The 19534-nt window shown below is 41.5% G+C and overlaps 1 protein-coding gene across 2 annotated transcripts in view; it reads right to left on the minus strand.

Annotated features, from left to right (window-relative positions):
- setbp1 (SET binding protein 1) overlaps positions 1-19534 on the minus strand; it is a 127021-nt gene that overhangs the window by 64494 nt on the left and 42993 nt on the right. For both annotated transcript variants that reach the window (XM_061986480.1, XM_061986481.1), the window contains exon 2: positions 17709-18283. In XM_061986480.1, the coding sequence (XP_061842464.1) occupies positions 17709-18122 (414 nt within the window). In that variant the 5' untranslated portion in view covers positions 18123-18283. The remainder of the gene's footprint in view (positions 1-17708; positions 18284-19534) is intronic.

Genomic DNA, 19534 nt, shown 5'->3' on the forward strand with positions numbered 1-19534 from the left:
ACCAGTTATTGTCCGCCATGTATGTTGCAGACTCAACGTCTAGGTCCAGAGTATATAAAGTCACCAAAAACGAAAGGACAATGAAGGTGAAGGCAAAAGAGTGAGGAGTGTCCTGACCAGATATCTAGATCCCATGATTGACTGACGTAACATGTTCTTTGTCACATTGTTTACATTCACATGTCCAATAAAGATTTGATTAATTCATAATGGCTCAGGTGTGATTCACTACAATAGGGCCCCGCAACACACTGGATTACAGTTAATTGAAATACCACAACACTGAATATTGTTCAGATAAGTTAAACTTTATTTAAGAACTTACACACAAAGCAACATTGGAGGTGACTATGACGTGCACATTTTCCGCGCATACGTACTAGGTCGCGTTGCGCCGGCGGACGGAAGGGGGGAGGGGGTCTTGAACAACCATTGCGTGTGTGTGTGGACAAGGATAAGGTTAGGTGGGATTTACTCTGGATAACCTTAGCCGGTTAAGCGTAGAAGGGGCCTAAGAACACAAGGTGCCTAAATCTTACCATTAAAAGCAGACAGTAGCAAAAAAATCTAACTATTCAATTGAATCTATCACTATACTATACTATCACTATACATTATCAAAAAAGATTTGTCCAGTGATCAAGGATTATCCGTTTACGCGTTCCCAGAAATGTCAAAATATCGTGTGCTCAAGACGCCATTCTTCACGACAAAAAAGAAAAAAACTTGGAAAAGCATGGAGGTCTACAACTTCTTTGTGTTGCTGGGTCGAGGAAATTGGTATCAAGACTCTCCCGGATAAATCATGCCTCGTTTTTGCTCAAGTAAGGTTGCATTTCATGATTTAATATCACGTCTACAGCCATGTTTGTTGCCTTATTGTTGATACACGCGGCGTTTACGAGCATGCGTATTTTCCTCGTCTTTATCAAAATATAACTACAGATGTCAACATTGTGAATGTGCTGAAAGCTTCATTTATGACTGCTGCCTTTGGTAAGAGCTTAACTCTTAGGTTTTGCTCACATTTGCTTTCTTTTATTTAGACTCGATGAGTTGGTGCTTTTCGAAACACTTGCAGCAAAACTGTGTTTTAAAAACTTAGCAACAGGATGAAATACAAATAATATCAAGATAGTACTTAAATGGGAAATGTCAAACAATAAAACTATAACAAACAAACCTTTAACAAAGAGATCACTGCAAACTTGTGCGTTCTTCGAATGGATCTGCTTCCTTAGACTGGAGTGTGTGCCACTTTTCTCGTCATCTTTCATAAAATCTTGCACTTTTTCGCCCTTCTTCATTACCTCTTGAGGAACTCTGAAGAAACATTTATCCTTTTTGCGATTTAAAGGGTTCCAACAGCCTAAAACAACGCAAGCATTGGGCATTTTTCCTCGGGAAAGGAAAAATACTATTAAAATTCAAAAGTATTTTATTTTGTCTTATATTACCCAGTAAATTATTATTAATCTACTTGCTAATTTATTGATAATATCTAGTGACTTTTTGTTGTAACATGTTTCCATCTACACTTATGTAAATAAGCACTTATTCTTCTGTTGTTTAGATACTTAACATTAGTTTTGGGCGATACTACAAATTTGGGTATGGATCCAATACCAAGTTGTTACAAATATATAAGAACTAATACATGATGTATTCTAGTAAGTGTGGGTCCCATGTAGGGATGTAATGACTCATCGGTTTTACTATTAACCATGATTGAAAACATCATAATTATTTAATCACTAAGGCACCACACAGCAGATAGGAGCAAAAAATCAAACTATGCAATTTAATCTATCACTATACTATACAATTACTATACATTATCAAAAAAGATTTGTCCAGTGATAAAGGATTATCTGTTGGTCGCGTTCCCAGAAATGTGAAAGTATTGTGTGCTCCAGACGCCATTCTACACGACAAAAAAGATGACAACTTGGAAAAGCATGGAGGTCTACAACTTCTTTGTGTGTTGCTGGGTCAAGGAAATTGGTATCAAGACTCTCCCGGATAAATCATGCCTCGTTTTTGCTCAAGTAAGGTTGCATTTCATGATTTAACATCGCATCTACAGCCATGTTTGTTGCCTTATTTACGAGTATGCGTATTTTCCTCGTCTTTATCAAAACACAAGTATAGATGTCAACATTGTGTATGTGCTGAAAGCTTCATTTATGACTGCTGCCTTTGGTAAGAGCTTAACTCTTAGGTTGTCTTAGGTGTAATGCACTGGTTTTGATTGATTGATTGAAACTTTTATTAGTAGATTGCACAGTTCAGTACATATTCCGTACAATTGACCACTAAATGGTAACACCCGAATAAGTTTTTCAACTTGTTCAGTGTTTCCCACAGGACAGGCATCTATTTGTGGTGGTGTGGTCGGGGGGGGTGGGGAGTGGCGGCGGCAGCGGCGATGACCAAGAAGAACGCGGAGTTGGAATATAATTACAACATTTTATGTACATATTTATATACAGATTTGAACAATTAGTTTATCACTGAAATATTTATTAATTGTGGTTCTGAAAAAAATATATCTTATAAAATATAAAAACTAAAATGTCTCTTAAAGCTCTGCCCCTTTAATTAGTGCATACATCATCTGTGTGAAGGAGTGAACATCCAACATTAGAATTTATTACTAACGAGCAGAACCGCTCTATGTACAGTGCCGTCTAACCTTAAGCGGCAGCAGCTCAACACATGCAGATTTCAACGTTAAGGTTTTTTTCTACTTGCCCGACTTCTCAAATCTACTTGCCCCAATATTTTTACTTGTCCTGTCTAGATTTTTTTCTGGCTGTGTAGTGCTCATGGCTTATATGTTACTACAATTATTATTATTATCTATAATTACATTTAAATGGCATTGCATACATGTAAAATTAAATGCTATTTCACATTATTTGACCAGTAGCAGTTACACCCATCTGAATAGGTCAGCCACCTGTTTAAAGCCCGATCACAGTTGAAATCTTGAAATGAAGGGCCTTTAATGGCCAAAACATTAACCTGGACAACATTTTAACAGCTGGTTGGCTCAGATTTTATTATTTTCATTGCATTCACATGCTGCAGTGGACAGTGGACAATTTAGCTTCAGTATTAATGCAGTATCTGAAGCACTGTCTCCACGTGTGTTTATTGACAACAGGGTTATAACCTGGACACGTTAGCTCGTCGGTATGGTAACAGGTGACTGTTACTGCGTGCGTCTGCCCCGGCCCCCGAGTCAAACGGCGGCGGTGTTAATGAAGCAGCATCAGGCTGCTCACCGTCAGTGAAACGCTCGGTGAAATCGCGGATTAACGTTAAATATATGACAAGCCGCGAGCGATGCAGCTATAACCTATCTCACCTGGTAGAGCACCCGCTGCGGCGACCCAGTTCGATTCGCTTTGCTCCGCGTCAATCCCCCCTCTCCCGTCTCTCTCCAGCTGTCCTTTCAAAATAAATGCATTCAAATCCCGAAAATAAAAATTAACAAAATCCGAGTCGTGCTGCACACTGCACAGGTTCGGACCACTTTTGAACTTGTTTGCCAAGACGTCTTACCCTCGTATTTTGATCCGGTCGGTCCGTTCTTCTTTTACTTCGTCGTCTTCTTTTTCTTCTGGCCCACCAGGTGAATTAAGTGCTATTGGCGGAGTTACAATGCATAGTAGGCTACCGCCACCTGACTGCACCGGAATTGTAACTACAAGCAACATTCACAGACAGAGTCTCATTGCTTTTATGAGCGGTCGATCGAGTCAAAAGCCGAAAAATCTATTTGTGGTGGACGTAATTCTTTCGTGGCGGGCCGCCACAAATAAATTAATGTGAGGGAAACAGTGTTGTTTGAGTCGGGGTCCACGTAAATCAATTCATGGTATCCCACATTGTCAAAATATTCTATTTATCTCCAAAATATGACTGACTAAGCTGTTTCTTCTTCATGAGAGTATACACTGAGCTAGACTGGCTTTTATGGCGTGGTTACATCTGCCTGAAAACCAACAAGGACCCACTGGGATCGGGCACAATGGTGAATGAATGGGGCTTGACCTCCAAGATGCGGAGCGAAGACGGCTTGTGTGTGTCTGATTGAGGAATTAGCTACAGTCCCAGCCAAATGGTCAGCACACACACACACACACACACACACACACACACACACACACACACACACACACACACACACACACACACACACACACACACACACACACACACACACACACACACACACAGCAAATCCATCCCAGAGGGAAGAAAGCAAAGGCCAGACTCCAGTTGTCTCAACCCTGACCTACTCACACAAACAAACAATTCAGTGCACACACACACACACACACACACACACACACACACGCAAATGTGGAATCCAGCTATCACCTCAACTTTTGAATGTCCATCAGGGTCAAAGTTCATCTCTTCTTTAGCATTCCTTTGTGTGTCCATGCGCGTTTGTGTGCTGACTTGGAGTGTAGCTGCAGAGCTGATTAGTGGGCCATCTTGTTTAGGCTGATGAAGAAGAACGTGCAGGACTTTAAGTGGTTGCCGGTGAACAGAACGTGTTTTGTCTGGACGCTCTTCAGGTTTGAGAGTCGGCCAGAGGCAGATCAGAGGTTAGACATGAGGTGTGTGTGTGTGTGTCTGTGTGTGTGTGTGTGTGTGTGTGTGTGTGTGTGTGTGTGTGTGTGTGTGTGTGTGTGCCAGTTTGGGTGTCGGTGTGTGTTTCAAGTGTGTACTGGGTGTGTATGGGGGTCAGGCACAGATGGACAGCTGGTGTTTCAACAGTGCTAAATCACTCACCCCTCCCCAGCACACACACACACACACACACACACACACACACACACACACACACACACACACACACACACACACACACACATTTCCCATCCCCCTTCGACCACAGGGAAACGCCCCTTAAAGCATTCCCAGCTCTTTTTCTCTCAAAGAATCCCAACTGAAGACACAATAAAAAGCCAGGACATTTCCCCCCGCGATGACACCAGACACCGAAAATGTGAGAGTTTGGTCAGGCCACATTAGAGGTGATCATTTCATAAGCACAAACGTTCATAAATCACTCCCTGGAAGCAAAACCATTCACGCATACGCACAAAACTGACACACACAAGCCTATTTTATGAGCTCATCAAGTCCCTCAGGTCACCAACCGCCATCCCAGCCAAGGATAAAGAGCTGACATCAAAAGGCTAACCATTTTGCACACACACACACACACACACACACACACACACACACACACACACACACACACGTCGCGACCACTGTGTGCAGCATTCATTTCCTTGTGAATGCACTTGACTAACACATAATAATCCTAAATACCGCTGGGAGACCATGCCACGACACACACACACACACACACTGCCACGGGGACCACCAAGCAGAGGGGGCTGTCAAGACCAGATAAGTGTGTCTATCATCACCGTACACTATGAATAAACACACACACACACACACACACACACGTGTACATCCACAACAATAACAACAACACACAGACTGGGCCACACTCCTGGAAAACAAGCTCTGGCTTATCTCTCCCCCCAGATAGTGAAATGGATTAAGAGACACATTTGGTGCGTCCTGAGAACTGGACAGATAACCAGGAGAACACTCACTCTAACTGCAATCTGGACTCAACATGATGTGTGCGTGGGTGTGTGTGTGTGAGCTGGAGCGACGGATGTGTGCGTGTGTGTGTGTCTGGAAGACTGATGCAGTGGTTGACCCAGGACCCAATCTGTTAGAACACACGCATTCATCTTGAAAACACACACAGCATGGCCAGACAAAGAGCTGTGTGTGAGAGGACGTCCAGCATGTGTGTGATGTCAGCTGGAGACAGAGAAGGGAAGAGCATCATATCCCATTTATGCATGTGTGTGGGTTTGTCCCCTGACACCGGGAGTCTGCATGTCGTTATAAATGTCTACGATGAAATATCATGCATTGCTTTGCGCGACTACTCTTCTTTTTTTTCTTCTTTTTTTTCCTGCACTTCCCTAATTTCTGCTGTTGAATTAATCTTTAATGAACTTAGTGTTTATTAGCATCTTTAAAACATGCTATTCATCCAGGACTTTTCACCACAAAACAACAAAATGCCGAATACAAACATGTATTTTCCACAGACTTTTGCAAAAATCACTAACTTTTCTCTATAAAAAAGGACGTTTTGGAAATGTGCACTCTGGGTTCTTAAAATCTACAGCATGATGTATACAGCAGCCTCCTGCAATAATGATATATATCACGGCAATTGTAATATAAATGATAATAGAACCATTTTAAAACGGGTTACAAAGACGCCTAATTTGCACGTGACTTTTGAACAGAAGTAAAACACCAAACCAATATGGCTACTGCACAGCCAACATTTTTAAAGGGGAACATTATCACCAGACCTATGTAAGCGTCAATATATACCTTGATGTTGCAGAAAAAAGACCATATATTTTTTTAACCGATTTCCGAACTCTAAATGGGTGAATTTTGGCGAATTAAATGCCTTTCTAATATTCGCTCTCGGAGCGATGACGTCACAACGTGGCGTCACATCGTGGCGTCACATCGGGGAGCAATCCGCCATTTTTTTTAAACACCGAGTCAAATCAGCTCTGTTATTTTACGTTTTTTCGACTATTTTCCGTACCTTGGAGACATCATGCCTTGTCGGTGTGTTGTCGGAGGGTGTAACAACACGAACAGGAACGGATTCAAGTTGCACCAGTGGCCCAAAGATGCGAAAGTGGCAAGAAATTGGACGTTTGTTCCGCACACTTTACCGACGAAAGCTATGCTACGACAGAGATGGCAAGAATGTGTGGATATCCTGCGACACTCAAAGCAGATGCATTTCCAACGATAAAGTCAAAGAAATCTGCCGCCATAGGGTATGTCTACAGAATATATTAATTGATGAAAATTGGGCTGTCTGCACTCTCAAAGTGCATGTTGTTGCCAAATGTATTTCATATGCTGTAAACCTAGTTCATAGTTGTTAGTTTCCTTTAATGCCAAACAAACACATACCAATCGTTGGTTAGAAGGCGATCGCCGAATTCATCCTCGCTTTCTCCCGTGTCGCTGGCTGTCGTGTCGTTTTCGTCGGTTTCGCTTGCATACGGTTCAAACCGTATGCAAGCTTCAGTTTCTTCTTCAATTTCGTTTTCGCTACCTGCCTCCACACTACAACCATCCGTTTCAATACATTCGTAATCTGTTGAATCGCTTAAGCCGCTGAAATCCGAGTCTGAATCCGAGCTAATGTCGCTATAGCTTGCTGTTCTATTCGCCATGTTTGTTTGTGTTGGCTTCACTATGTGACGTCACAGGAAATTGGACGGGTGTTTATAACGATGGTTAAAATCAGGCACTTTGAAGCTTTTTTTAGGGGTATTGCGTGATGGGCAAAATTTAAAAAAAAACTTCGAAAAATATAATAAGCCACTGGGAACTGATTTTTAATGGTTTTAACCATTCTGAAATTGTGATAATGTTCCCCTTTAAACATTTACATTTGATCTCAATTCCGTACACTTCTGCTGGAATTTTAATTTTCCTGAGGGAACTCTCCTGAAGGAATCAATAAAATACTACCCATCTATCTAACAGAGTGCAAACTATCTAAGTACGCAAGGTGCCTAGATCTTAACATTAAAAGCAGATAGGAGCAAAAAAATCAAACTATGCAATTGAATCTATCACTATACTATACTATCACTATACATTATCAAAAAAGATTTGTCCAGTGATAAAGGATTATCTGTTGGTCGGGTTCCCAGAAACGTCAAAGTATCGTGTGCTCCAGACGCCATTCTACCCGACAAGAAAGATGAAAACTTGGAAAAGCATGGAGGTCAACTTCTTTGTGTGTTGCTGGGTCGAGAAAATTGGTATCAAGAGTCTCCTGGATAAATCATGCCTCGTTTTTGTTCAAGTAAGGTTGCATTTCATGATTTAACATTGCGTCTACAGCCATGTTTGTTGCCATATTGTTGATACACGTGGCGTTTACGAGTATGCGTAATTTCCTCGTCTTTATGAAAATATAACTATAGATATTAACATTGTGAATGTGCTGAAAGCTTCATGTATGACTGCTGCCTTTGGTAAGAGCTTAACTCTTAGGTTTTGCTCACATTTGCTTTCTTTTATTTAGAGTTGGTGCTTTTCGAACCAATTGTGGCAAAACTGCGTTTTACGAACTCCGCAACAAGATAAAATACAAATAATATCAAGATTACACTTAAATGGGAAGAGTCAAACAATAAAACTATAACAAACAAACCTTTAACAAAGTGATCGCTGCAAACTTGTGCGTTCTTCGACTAGATCTGCTCCCTTAGACTGGAGTGTGTGCCACTTTTCTCGTCGTATTTCGTAAAATCTTGCACTCTTTCGCCCTTCTTGATTACCTCTCGAGGAACTCTGAAGAACAGCCTAAAACAACGCAAGCATAGGGTATATTTCCTCGCCCAGAACTCTATGACAGGAGATGTTCGCTGGCCCACCACTTTGAGTCTATTATTTTCTCTTATATTAGCAAGAAAATGATTATTAATCTACTTGCTAATTTATTGATAATATATAGTTCCTACTGTTGTAACATGTTTCTATCTACACTTATGTTAATAAGCACTTATTCTTCTGTTGTTTGGATACATTAGTTGTGGGCGATACGACAAATATGGGTATGGATCCAATACCAAGTAGGTACAAATATATAAGTACTAATACATGATGTATTTTAGTAAGTGTGGGTCCCAGGTAGGGTTGTACGGTATACCGGTGCAAGTACAGTATCGCAATACTAATTAATCAAAAACAGTACTATACTCTGTTTGAAAAGTACCGGTTTGTTGTCACATTGTGACATTGCTGGTTTTATGAGCACAGGAGCATGTTCGGCAGCGCACAATCACGGAGTACTTACAAGCAGACACAGTGCAGACAGGAAAGGGAGAACGGACGCATTTTGGCCTAAAAACTAACGATAATGGGGAAGTTATAACACTGAAAAGCCCTCAGGAAGAGTGCTTTAAGACATGGCTAGCTAGCTAGCAGCGAACATCCATCCGCAGTCGGCAGTGTTTTAGTTACTTCTAAATCACTAATCCTCGCCCCCATGGCGACGAATAAAGTGAGTTTCTTACAAGTATCATCCCTGCAGGACGAGGAATAGCTAAACATGTTTCACTATAAAGCCAATAATGCCATTTTTTGAGGTCGCCTTTATTTACAAAAGTATCGAAAGGTATCAAAAAGTATCGAAATACATTTTGGTTACGGTACCGGTATCGGGAAAACCCTAGTCCCATGTAGAGATGTAACGATTAATCGGTTTTACTATTAACCGTGATTGAAAACATCACAATTATTAAATCACTAAGGCACCACTACACCATGTGTTTAAGTCCTAGTCGCCCACTATAAACAGACATTATACTGGTATTTTGTTTTCGGTACAACCTGCACAGGAAAATACACAAGTTATACCAGCGGTGCACACGCTTAGTAAGATAAATTAGATTAAAAATGTCAGCAGGACAAAGCAGCAAATTTTTTCCACCCCAAAAAAAGTTGAAGTCGTCAGTGTGGGAACATTTTTGGGTACTTAAAAAATGACTAGGTAGCCATTGAAGACAATGGCTCAAAAGCAAGTTGCGGCTAAAGGATGTAACACAGCCAGTATGGTGCAGCTTTTACGGGATCACCATTGAGCTTTACAGTGAATGACGGAGAGTACATAATAACCAAAATAAATTATGTCAGTGTCAAGTTACTTCATCAAGAAGTGACTTAAATATAAAGGTGTCACTTAGTTTAGCATTAGTCTGTTGAGTGTCAAACTCATTTTAAATCAGGGGCCGCATGGAAAAAAAATCATGGCATAATAACTTAAAAATACAACTATGACAACTTCAGATAGGTTTCTCTTTTGTTGTTTACTTCAGCCCAAATTACAACAAACACATTCTGAAAATGTACATGTCACAAATAATCGTCTTGACAAAACACATCAAGTTGCTGACCCGTCTCCGCTTGGGATGGTGTCCTGCTGGCCCCACTATGGACTGGACTCTTACTATTATGTTGGATCCACTATGGACTGGACTCTCACAATATTATGTCAGACCCACTCGACATCCATTGCATTCGGTCTCCCCTACAGGGGGGAGGGTTACCCACATATGCGGTCCTCTCCAAGGTTTCTCATAGTCATTCACATCGACGTCCCACTGGGGTGAGTTTTTCCTTGCCCTTATGTGGGCTTTGTACCGAGGATGTCGTTGTGGCTTGTGCAGCCCTTTGAGACACTTGTGATTTAGGGCTATATAAATAAACATTGATTGATTGATTGATTGAAGTTAGTTGAAAATTCTCAGGAGAAAGTTGGTGCAGTTTTAAAAACACCATGAAGAACACAATGAACTAGGGTTGTCTCGATACCAATATTTTGGTACCGGTACCGGTACCAAAATGTATTTCGATACTTTGCGATATTTCTACTTTTCTAAATAAATGAGACCACAAAAATGGCATTATTGGCTTTATTTTAGATACAAATCTTACTATATAAACATATGTTTCTTATTGCAATCAAAGAACAAATTTGTCTTCAAATAAAATAGTGAACATACTAGACAACTTGTCTTTTAGTAAACAAACAAAGGCTCCTAATTTGTCTGCTGACATATGCAGTAATATATTGTGTATATTATTTTGTCAACATTATTAGGGACAAGCTGTAAACATGTATTATTAATCTACTTTTTCATTTACTGTTAATATCTGCTTACTTTCTCTTTTAACATGTTCTATCTACACTTCTGTTAAAATGTAATAATCACTTATTCTTCTGTTGTTTGATACTTTACATTAGTTTTTGGTGATACCACAAATGTAGGTATCGATCCGGTACCAAGTAGTTACAGGATCATACATTCATCATAATTTAAGTTCTCAAGTGTCCAGGGACATATTTCCTGAGTTTATGAATATTATATGATTTTTTTTTTAAAAGGAAAAAAGATTTTGTGAAGATAAAATAGTTGGATATAATTATAGTAGTATCGACTAGATACGCTCTTGTACTTGGTATCATTACAGTGGATGTCAGGTGTAGATCCACCCATGGCATTTGTTTACATTCGTGCGTGCTAGCTTTTGTTAGCGGTGATGCCGGTGAACTATTGCATCCTCCTACGGTGTGTAGTGAAGCATGTTTAGCTATTCCTTGTCCTGCAGGCATGATACTTGGATTAATGGATGGCAATAAGGTGATGAAACATTCTAAATTGGTTACCTTGTTTACTTAGGCACGATAGCCGCGGAGGAGACAGAATGAAAGAAGTGTCCGAAGGAGGTGCACACAAAAGGGAGGATAAGAGGATGTTGGATTGTGTTTATATCAGGGGTGTCAAACGTACGGCACGAGGGCCAGATCAGGCCCGCGAACAGGTTTTATCCGGCCTGCGGGACGAGTTTGCTAAGTATAAAAATGAGCCGACATTTTTGAAAGAAATAAACTGCTGTTCTAAATGTGTCCACTAGATGTCGTAATAGCAATTATTTGTATCTTTGTAGATGATGCAACATATGTAAAAAAAATTAAATAAACCACATGATGTTAGTGCACCAGTCGAGGAAAATGAGCAAACTACATTACTGATTGCCTCTGATTGTTAGTCAGTTTGTTAGCAACATTACTCAAAAAGCTATGGAGAGATTTTGATGAAATTTACAGGAAATGTCCGTAAAAAAAACCCAATTCCTCTTATCTACTACGAACACACTTTTGCGCAGAGGATTTTGGGTGATGTAGTTTATGTTCAGACCGGCCAACGCAAAAGCACCAGAAAAAAACTACACTTGCCAAGTTTCCGTTCGATATTGTCACACGTCACATCAAGAGTGTGAGTATTTTGAAACCGCAATATCGCGGTGTCTACAATACTGTTACTCAGGCTACAATCACACAGTCTCAGGCATGTGAAATGTCCACGGAAATCAGCGTTTTTAAACATTAATTTTCAAGTTAAAATATCATGATACGATCTAAACACAACTTGTTGAACCTCAGCCGCAGGTACTCGCTGTTTCTCTTGCCTAAACGCTGTACGGAGTCGCAGAACGGGAAGAAGATCAGGAGCACCGAAACAAGCTCGCTCGTTAGCTCAACGTCTAGCTCGCTTACTTGTTGTCGCCTCCGTTCGCTCTCCGAAGCACAACTTTGACAGCTGTCTACTTTACTGCTAATCATATTTGGATGATTACAAACCGAACACTGTTAGTTCCGAACCAGTTGTAGTTCTAGAGTGGTTATTAGTAGCTAGCGGGAAGGTATAATTTTGACGTGACGGATGTAAACAAAGTGTCAGGCTTGTTACTGACAGTTTGGTTATGTTTTGGGTTTTCCTCTGTGTTTGTGTTTTTTTCCTGTCAGCGCTCTTATTTTGGTTCCATTTCCTGCATGTCTCCCTGAGCGCTTGTTTCCCTCACCTGTCCCTGATTGGCAGCCTGGCACAACTGGTTGCAGTTGCCAATCAGGCGACTATTTATGCCTGCCTCGCCCTCCAGTCAGGGCTTGATGATTGTATCCTGTTACCTGTTTCCTGCCTCCTGTTATCCTGGTTCCTGTTGGCTGATTCCTCTTTCCTGTTTTCCCTGCATGTGCACTTACCAGTTGCACTATTTGGTTTTTTTTCCACATTAAAGTCATGTTTTCCTGCGCTAAGCCTGCCATATCTGCATCTTGGGGCTCAAGACCGACAGCAGTCCCTCACAGAATCATCGAGCCCTGACTGGAGGGCGAGGCAGGCATAAATAGTAGCCTGATTGGCAACTGCCACCAGTTGTGACAGGCTGCCAATCAGGTACAGGTGAGGGAAACGAGCGCTCAGGGAGACATGCAGGAAATGGAACCAAAATAAGAGCGCTGACAGGAAATAAACACAAACACAGACGAAAACCCAAAACATAACTAAACTGTCAGTAACAAGCCTGACACAGAGGTCACAATACCAGAAGTATATAACCCGAGGGGGCGAGGCTACAAAAAAGTGTTGCCAAATGGAAAACATTTTCTGAGTTCTTTGCATGCATGTTATAGAATTGGACATTACATTTTCAATGACACTAATGTTAGTAAATTATCTACTAAAAAAAAAAAATCTGTGGTACATTACATGGGACATGTAAGTGTCCAAAAGAGGTTGGTAGATGACATAAAATCTAAATGTAAGATAAAGTGTGATAGTGTAAAACGCAACCCATTGGAGGAAATGTAGTCTTCCATCCATCCATTTTCTACCACTTATTCCCTTAATTTTCAAAATGTTATTTAGGGGTTTATAAATAGCTGTGATGATAATGTAAATGAGGGATTTCTAATCACTGCTATGTTGGAATGCGTATTAATATTGATACTGTTGTTGATATTCATTTTTGTTGGACTATGTTTGGATTGTTTTGTATCATGTTTGTGAGTCCTGTCAATTGCTCGGTTGATTGGTATTCCGAATGTCGCATGGCCGGGTTTGGTTTTGGAATTAAGATTGTATTATTATTGTATTATTGTGTATTATTATGTTGGACTAAATAATAATAATAATTTTAAAAAAGAAAAAGAAAAAGAAAAAAAGAATAAAAAATAAAACAAAAATAAAATGTTATTTTGGGGTTTGCGTGGCAGCACTTGGTACTGAGAGAATTTGTCCTCTTTTTTTTCTCAATCTTCCTCTTTTTTTCTCACATCCGCGCAGTCTAAATCTACAATCGTTGCATCCTTAACCCCATGGAGGAAATAATTTTCTAACTCAGGAAGTGACATCACACCTCCACATTTTCCTTTATTTGCAGATGTTGCTTTGGTGTCTTGAACTGGTTTGCTGACTTCTGATTGGCTAAAATGACCTTACTGTAGACCAGGGGTTTCCACACTTTTTCTGCAAAGTAAACAAAAACTGAATGCTGGACGACAGCAAAGACTTACAGCGTGTGGAGCAGCAGACGGAGTCCACAAAGTACATCCGTACATGACATGACAATCAACAACAAAATAGGGGCGCAAGATAAGAACTAAAACACTACACACAGTAAAACACCAACAAACTCCAAATATGTCACGGCGTGATGTGACACTGAGACAAGAGCTATAGTGATGCATGGTTGGTTATGGTTTGAATTCATATCCAACAAATGCGAGAACAACTTTTTTTTGTCAATATCGGCGGCTGAGTTTCATTTTCTAATTGCTGGTGGTGTGCCTCGAGATTTTTTCAATGAAAAAAAAAGTGCCTTGGCTCAGAAAAGGTTGAAAAACACTGGTCTGGAGTCCCACTTGTTCCTTTGGCCAAGGTTGGCCTTTAGACTCAGAATTATTCACTGATGATGGCCAGAAAAGTTTAGTAAAAAGTACATAAATCTATGAAAAGAGGGTTTTACATTATTTCCATGTCTTTATCCATGCTTACCTTCCTCCCGCTCGCTTTCTGTCTATTAGAGTCAAATCTCTATATTAATGTGTATCTATTGTATGCCGCCTCCCCCCTCGCCTATTCACCGCGCTACCACGCGCACATACACACTCCTTGTGAGAGGGGCCCCTTAACCAGGCTCTCCATATGCCTGACCCCCACCTCCTAGGCCCGCTTCTCCTCTCCCCATCCCCTGCTCACACTTCTCCTCCGTTGTCGCTGCCCCGTGCAGCCATCTGCTGCGAGACAACAGTGGGTGAGAGCGTATGGACGCAGTGGCGGAGGAAGAGGAAGACACGAGCGGAGGAAAAAAGTGAAGATAGAGCGATAGAGAGCAGAGAGAGTTGACATGGACACGATACAATAGGAAGCAGAGAGGCTGTCCATCTGCTCCCCTCCTCAGCACCAACACCCCCTCCTCTCTTGACACACACACACACACACACCACAAAGAGAGTATTTAACCTCAACACACACACACATATGGAAGATAGAAGTGGAGGGGGGGAGACCGAGGCCTTAACCCGTTCCTCTCCACTGACTCTGCCTGTGATACAGCCGTGGGCTGGCAGGTGATGAGTGGATGGAGGGAAAGCGTGTGTGAGGAGCAGGGGGGGAGGGATGGAGGAACCAATGGAGGCTTGAAAGTGATCTGAATCAACACCAACACGTCCTATACCGGCCCCCTCCCCTCCATCAACATTAAGACTCAATTGGGACCAGCTTGAACCCCCATGCCCCGTCACTATGACAACCTCTGTCAATCATACAGTAGCGATCCAGAAGGGGGCCCGACGGTGCCAGATTAGGTTTGGCAGCCCAGACGTCTGGATGCAGGCTTCACGTCCCTCATCTTATTCACTGACACAAAAACTGTAACAAACACTAAAATGTATTTGTGGTCTGACTGTAATCACATCAGACTCTTGTCTTTCACTTTAGACTAGGAATATTCAATTGCACCGTGTCGTTTGCCGATAATAGCATCCATCACAGCTTGATACTTTTAGCTGCCAAGAGTAGGATCACCATCATGCCAAAGACTTTTAATTTGGAGAAACCATATTTGGTACCTTAAACTTAAGTTGAAATGAGCCATGAGCGATTTCTATTTATTTTGATTCTAAATGTATTCATGATTGTAAAAATCAATTTGAAAAATGTATTTTATAAAAAATACACTAAATTAACAAATACAAATTAATTATATATATATATATATATATATATATATATATATATATATATATATATATATATATATATACACACACTGTATATATATGCATATATATGCATTTATATCTATTTATATATATATATATATATATATATATATACATACAAACATACATAGATACATACATATATACATGCATAAGGCAACAAAAGAAGTATCCAACACTTCCCTTTTCTAAAGTAAATCTAAAGTAAATCTGTACGATATATACGAGCTATATGATTTGAGTGGACAGGATAGATTTAAAAAAGTAAAAAAAAACATAACACAAACATTCCTAATTGTTAGAAATCCCACTGTTTAATATGTTTGTGTTTATGCTTCACTGATGACAGTATTTGGCCAGCGCCATTTTGTCCTACTAATTTTGGCGGCCCTTGAACTCACCGTAGTTTGTTTACGTGTTTGTTTCTGCTGCCACAGAAAGACGTGTTTTATGCCACCCCTTCTTTGTTTCATTTTGTCCGCCAAACGTTTTATGCTGTGCGTGAATGCACAAAGGTGAGCTTTGTTGATGTTATTGACTTGCGTGGAGTGCTAATATTCTATGCTAAAATGCTATTTAGGCTAGCTGTGTGTACATATTCCATCATTATGCCTCATTTGTAGGTATATTTCAAGTTAAAGTTAAAGTACCACTGATAGTCACACACACACTCGGTGTGGTGAAATTACCATCCCCTTGTTCCACCCCGTGGGAGGTGAGGGGAGCAGTGAGCAGCAGCGGTGGCCGCGCTTGGGAATAATTTTTGGGGATTTAACCCCCAATTCCAACCCTTGCTGCTGAGTGCCAAGCAGGGAGGTAATGGGTCCCATTTGTATACTCTTTGGTATGACTCGGCCGGGTTTTGAACTCACGACCTACCAATCTCAGGGCGGACACTCTAACCACAAGGCCACTGAGCGGCTCATTTGAGTTAATTTAATTTCCTTTACTTATGCCCTCTGTGTATTTAATTTATATCTGCATGTGTCATGACACATTATCTGTATGTAATATTGGCTGCATAGTTGTTTGTGTGCCATGTTGTTCCAGACCACAGAAAACATTACCCAGCTTGCAAAGATTGTAATAAATCCATTAGAAGAAGACAGCCTGTCCTTCCCTAACTTGGACACACACATCTATACCTTTGGCAGCTTTAAGCCAGTCATTTCCAGGAGTTATCTCACCCTCTGAGACACTTACTTAATGCGTTGCCTTCATTATAACACTTATATAAGGCTTTTAACTTTTTGCGGCTCCAGACAGATTTGTTTTTTGTGTTTTTGGTCCAATGTGGTTCTTTCAACATTGTGGGTTGCCCACCCCTGGACTAACTCAGCCTGCGATTGATTAATTAGGGATGAAGTCTTTCGTCAATGTATTGTACCTGCCCAAGCAACAGTTGGCCGCTTGTAGAAATGCAAATTGCTTATTGACAAGGCCCCACAATCCAACTCGAGGGCCATTAGACGCCAGCACAAGAGAACTGTGTCCAGCGTCATGTTGACTACATGACACCTTCGCTCCTGCTGAGCCTGTCGAGCTCAGAGCCATTGAGATGGCTGTCAGGTTTCGACACACACACACTCCACCGTGTAGGTCAACACACTCTGCAAACACTAGATTCCCCCAAGGACCTGTACGTACACAGTGTCACACGCACCGAACACCAGTGCCTGTGTAACGGGTGCGATGGGGGGGTGAGAAGGGGAGACAGGAGGGGTCTGCGTATGACCACAAATGGAGAGAGCAGACACCAGCTGTCACTTGCTTATGTCAGCCCTATTCTCAGCTCCTGTGTGTGTTCGTACGTGTGTGTCAATTTGATCTCAGCTAGCCGTGACCGGTTTCAATTACACAGCAAACTTTGACCCTGTGTAACTAAGCAGCTACTGAGAAGGTGGAGCGTAGACGGTACAGTAAGGAGTGGTTGGTAAAAGAGGTGAAAACTTGACTGCAGACTCACCCTTTTTCTGGGCGGTCCACGTTCTTCATCCTTTTGACCCCGCCCTCCTGTCCGCCCCTGACGCCCCCCTTTGCCCTCTCCGGAGGGAGGTCGGATGGTCATCCTGATCTCCGGCGGGCAAATATAGTTCTCAAGGTTCTTGGGGGGCTTCTTGGTGCGCTTGGTGGTCTGGATCTTCAGCTTTAGACTTCCTTCCTGGAAACTTGCTTCCTTGATGGAGAACTCCTGCTCTTCCAGAAGCCCCTCCCCTTGCTCTTCAAGGCCCTCCCCTTCGTTGATGCCACCATGAATCACATTGTCGCCGCGTGCTGAGCCGACACCTCCGGCACCTTCGCCTTCATTCCGCTCCGCCCTGCCTCCCTGTAACTCCGCCTCTTTGGGTCGGGCCGAGCCAACCGGATCCCTTGGCTCCATCCACTCACCCGCCAGAGCCAGTAAGGATGGGGGGAAGCAGTGGCAGCCAGCCAATCGGAGAAAAGACAATGGAAGTCTGTCGGACTGCTGGGTTTTGTTGTCAATCGGCTATTGGGGTTGGCTTGGTTGGCCCACGGAAACCTTGGGAAGCCAGCGACAATCTGAGGAGAAATCAGGTGAAAGATTAGCTTGTTTTATAATGTTTTTAAAAATACACGCAGGGTTATCACCAGCGTTAATTTTGACAGCGCTTGTTAATTTTGTTGTTGTCATAGTTTTGTGAATAAAATGTATTTAACTTGTAGTCAAAAATAAGTCATCTTGAGTGATTAAGTTTTAGTCTAAGATATTTAACAACATTTTCGGGAAGCTAAAATAACACAAAAATGCGTCTACTGAAATATAAATTAGAACAGTGGTTCTTAACCTGGGTTCGATTGAACCCTAGGGGTTCGGTGAGTCGGGCTCAAGGGTTCGGCGGAGGTCAAAACACACCCGACTCATCGTGTAAATAAAAACTTCTCCCTATCGGCGTATTACGGATACGGCAACAGTTGTGAGTTCATGCACTGTGCTGGTTTTGTTGTTTGAACAAGGTGATGTTCATGCACGGTTCATTTTGTGCACCAGTAAAAAAACATGGTAACACTTTAGTATGGGGAACATATTCACCATTAATTAGTTGCTTATTAACATGCAAATTAGTAACATATTGGCTCTTAACTAGTTATTATTAAGTACTTATTAATGCCTTAATCGGCATGGCCTTATTATAAGCCTAACCCTATAACCCTGGCCCTAACCTTCTAACCCTAACCCTCTAACCCTAACCCTAACCAAATAACTCTAAATTAAGTCTTTACTTATAATATGTTCCCCATACTAAAGTGTTACCAAAAACATATAACTTTGTCTTGCCATTTTCTACCGCTCACCCCACGCGGGGGTGCTGGAGCTTATCTCAGCTACAATCGGGCGGAAGGCGGAGTACACCCTGGACAAGTCGCCACCTCATCGCAGGGCCAACACAGATAGACAGACCACATTCACACTCACATTCACACACTAGGGCCAATTTAGTGTTGCCAATCAACATATCCCCAGGTGCATGTCTTTGGAAGTGGGAGGAAGCCGAAGTACCCGGAGGGAACCCACACAGTCACAGGGAGAACATGCAAACTCCACACAGAAAGATCCCGAGCCCGGGATTGAACTCAGGACTACTCAGGACCTTCGTACTGTCTTGAATTTGAAAAAAAAAAACATTTTATTTTTCACTAAAGAAGGGTTTGGTGAATGCGCATATGAAACTGGTGGGGTTCGGTACCTCCAACAAGGTTAAGAACCACTGAATTAGAAGAAAGAAGACATTGTTTAACAAAAAAGTGAACTTTGCAGTTTGTCATGTTTTG

Source organism: Nerophis lumbriciformis, linkage group LG12 (assembly GCF_033978685.3).
Source record: "Nerophis lumbriciformis linkage group LG12, RoL_Nlum_v2.1, whole genome shotgun sequence".
NCBI lineage: Eukaryota > Metazoa > Chordata > Actinopteri > Syngnathiformes > Syngnathidae > Nerophis > Nerophis lumbriciformis.